This window comes from Charadrius vociferus, unplaced genomic scaffold, assembly GCF_000708025.1.
Source record: "Charadrius vociferus isolate BGI_N301 unplaced genomic scaffold, ASM70802v2 scaffold231, whole genome shotgun sequence".
In the NCBI taxonomy this organism is placed as follows: domain Eukaryota; kingdom Metazoa; phylum Chordata; class Aves; order Charadriiformes; family Charadriidae; genus Charadrius; species Charadrius vociferus.
The window spans coordinates 2,509,621-2,513,442 of NW_009647211.1; the positions used below are offsets into that span (position 1 = coordinate 2,509,621).

Sequence of the window (3,822 nt, forward strand, 5' to 3'; positions counted from 1 at the left end):
TTTTAGAAGCACCTGCATCCCATTATAGGTCAGCCTGACTTTGGTTTCAAAGTGCTGAAATCTAATTTTAAGATTGGACACAGAACGTTCTGTCTTATAATATTTTCATATTCATTTTTGCTAAGTGTATAAGTAGTCATTATTATCCTTACTTCAGGTTATGCCAATCATGTATAAATTGTATTTGTTATCAACGACTTAGCAACAAACCTATGGCTCATAATTGCTGGAAAATTGAGAGGCTGAACAACTGGCCTGAACAACTCTGTATCTTCCCATTGCTGAGAATTTAAAAATAAGAAAAGGTATCAACAATAACGAATAAAAAATAAAATTTCAGTTCTGAGCCTTTTGAGGATTTGATTAGAGATATAAACCAAAAAAAGTTATTTTTACTGAACTAACATTCCACTTCTGTCTTCTCTCCATTTAAAAAGCTTCCTAAAACCTGGAAAAACTTGCCCCTCTTGCTCTAAGATACTGCCCCTGAAAGAAACATAACCACATAGTTATTAAAATGGCATCAAGAATAGCTAAGTAATCTGTTCTTGGAAATTAGCTTTGCGTTTATGTGTTATCTACAAATATACAAGATGAGAATGACAGTGGCTAGAGGTTCATTATATCTGGCAGTATGTTAGCCTTTTTGAGGCTATCATGTTTTAAACATTATTTTAGTACTATAATCCCCATACTATGCATGGGCAACCATAGTTTACTTGGCATTGGAGAAGAGTTCATTCCTAGTAGCAGAGTTTTGTATGCTTTAATTCACTCATATAACTAGTATGATGACCATATTTCCCAAGGAGTACGCAGAATGTACTACGTTGTTTCTTGTTGCCAAGCACATGTTAACATTTTAACAGTAGATTTGAAATTAAAATCAGGGATAACAAAAACAGCTCGCTCTCTTCAAGGCAGAACTCAGCTCCTCTATGCCAGCAATGTCTAGTGGGTTGCCTTCCCTGGGTGAGATCCAGGGCAATGTTACAGTAAACTGGTCCAGTGTGATATCACAGATATAAAAAATATTCCATTCTGTATCAAAACTAGGCACATGCCTTATATTTATATGAAGAGAAGATCAACAGAGCTGAGCGTTTTTACTCTCAACTATTCATCTCTGGCCTTCTACATGAGGAGAAAAATATCTGATGTAATCTCTAATTGGTAACTACAAGAGTCTAATTTGGGTTAGATGGTAGTTAAAAGGAGGGTGACATCACACTTGGGTCAGTATTGGTGGATATCTAAAAGTACAACCTCTCATTTGTATTGCTTTAAAATGTACACAGTATAGATGTAGATTAAAAAAAACTACCAATTTTTTGTGGTGTTGAACCAACTAGAAGGGATGATGCAAGTTTTACCAAATGAGATCTATAGATACAAATTTCACTGTAGAGTATGTTTTAGACAAATGTGTCTTTTTTCTTTAAGTATGTAAATCCTACACTGTAGGCTTTTTTTTTTTTCTTTTTCTTTTTGAAGTGGTAGAAAATGTTGAACAATTGTCCATGAGCATGAGCCAGCGGTTCATTGCTGATATCCCCAGAATGCCAATATTTGCAATGCAAACAGTTAGTACAATTTACCAGTTCTATGAAAGGCCCTGACATATCTGCCTCAAGTTCTGGAGGCTCTGCTGTATAACCACAAATAGTTTTTCCATTTTCATGTAACCTTTTGATACAGTGACAGCTGCATTAAGCTGCTTCTGCCTAGCAATTCCACATGCCAGGCTGGTTTAATTGGTTTTAATGCCACAGAAAAAGCACTGCTAGCAGAATACCATCAAATCATTTTCATATTGAACCTTCGTGGTCCAGCAACCTCCCCTTCAACCACAGCACCATTGTTTTTGCGAGGGACATACTCAAGGTCAATGCTGGTTTTGTGTTTGCCTTTCCCTCGGCTCCACACAAAAAGAAGGAGGAAACAAAATAAAACCACTCCAAGGAATGTGAAGCAGCCCATAGCTGTGGACACCAATATTGTCTTAAGGTCCAGAGAGAAGGTGTTCGCATTAGTTCCATTGGAACTTGTGTCGTTGGAGTCTGTCATATACATAGGGGTCCTGTTGGCGTAAAGGAAACGGTCTGAAGTAAACCCCTTTACTGTAAGGGAGGCCGAATAAGTATCGTTCCCAGCTGCGTTACTTGCAATACAAACATAGATCCCAGTGTCCTGGTCTTGAGCAAAGCGGATCTCCAGGGTGCCATCTCCCAGCACAGTGGCTCTTCCATTTGATTTAGTTGTGATCAGCCTCCGACGTGGGGTGACCCAGGATATGGTAGGCTGCGGATCACCATCCGCGTTGCACATCAACTGCACCGTCTGCCCTTCCTCCACTACCAGATATTGCAACTTCTTGTCTTGTATCTTGGGCTTCTTACAGGTGAAGTAAAAGGAAAGAGCTGTGCTGTGAAAGTCTTTGAATGACCTCTCTTTGACACTGTCTGGGCCAGCACACATGGGTGGCTGGCCTCCAAACTGCAAAGTGGGTTGCCTCTGTAAAATCCAAAGGAGACGGCAGTCACAGGCCAGAGGATTGTTGTTAATGCAGAGGACCTCGAGGCTTTTTGGGGAATGGAATACATTCTCTTCTAGGGTTTCTAGCAGGTTTTGGGACACATTAAGCACACGTAAGAATCGGAGCCCTTGGAAAGCGTGTGGTTCAATGGTACGTAGCTGGGCCCCCACCATGTGGAGTTCCTGCAGGCGCACTAAATCTGAAAGCATGCCTGCTTCAATGGTGCTGATAGGGTTGTAAGAGAGGTTTAGATGTGTCAGGTAAACCAGATGTTTAAAAGCAGAGTAAGGTACTGCAGACAGGTTGGTATTGGTGATGGAGAGAGAAGTAAGGTTGAGGCCATACAGGCTGTTGGCAGGCAGCATGTCCAGTAGGGGCCAAGCATCTATTTCTAGGTCTTTCAGGCGAAACAGTCTTTTAAAGGCATACGCAGGCAAAGCATTAATGTTGAGCTGTTTCAGATGGAGACTGATGAGGTTGTGGAGGTGAGAAAGAGCTTCTGTTGGTACAGCTGTGAGGTTGCATCTCTCCAGGGTGAGCTGCTCCAGGCTAAGCAGTCCACTGAAGGCCCTGTGTGATATATAAACCAAATCATTGTCCCCAACCTCCAGGGACTTTAGGTTATGCAGATCTTGGAACATGTAGTCCAGCAGAATGACAATCTTGTTTTCACTTATATCGAGCTTTGTTAAGTTTGACAACCCAGTGAACACCCCAAGGGGGACCAGCTTCAGACGGTTTCCTTTCAGCCTCAGGGAGCGCAAGTTGAAGAGATTGTTAAAGGCTCCAGGCTCCACATTGGCAACTATATTGTCACTGAGGTCGATCTCCTCCAGCAAAGGGTATGACGTGAATTCCTCAGGGTTGACGCTCTTGAGCCGGTTCTTGCTCAGGTCCAAGATTTTGGTCTCAATGGGGATGCCCTCTGGGATAGACATCAGACGCCTTCGGTGACAGCTAACAGACTTGTTCTGTGCTGAGCATTCACAGCGGGCTGGGCAGCCTATGGTGGGGCCCATGAAGACTAGCAGCACAGCCAGACCCAGGAATGGCTGCCAGCATGATACAGCTGTGTGACGCATGACTCCACTGATCTGGTCTAACCCTCCGTCACGGGCCTGTGGGGATGAGGATGGGAAAGGGAGAAGTTAAGTCTGCAGCAAAAGGAGATCTCTGCCAATTTTGCAGTACCATTTCAAAGCAGGCACATGTGTTTTCATTTGAAACAAAACAATAAAACCTATTGTGAATGGCAAGAGCAACAAAAAACCAGATTTTCCTTCATT

General features: G+C 42.4%; 1 protein-coding gene across 1 annotated transcript; it reads right to left on the minus strand.

The window, feature by feature from the left end:
- Positions 1-1,312: 1,312 nt before the first annotated feature.
- Positions 1,313-3,618, minus strand: LINGO2 (leucine rich repeat and Ig domain containing 2). Its single transcript, XM_009895878.1, has one exon. The coding sequence runs from the start codon at positions 3,616-3,618 to the stop codon at positions 1,798-1,800; it is 1,821 nt and encodes a 606-aa protein (XP_009894180.1). The 3' UTR covers positions 1,313-1,797.
- Between the last annotated feature and the right edge of the window lie 204 nt (positions 3,619-3,822).

Excerpts from the sequence above, each read along its gene's own strand:
- LINGO2 (XM_009895878.1), bottom strand. The coding sequence starts at position 3,618 with ATGCGTCACACAGCTGTATCATGCTGGCAGCCATTCCTGGGTCTGGCT.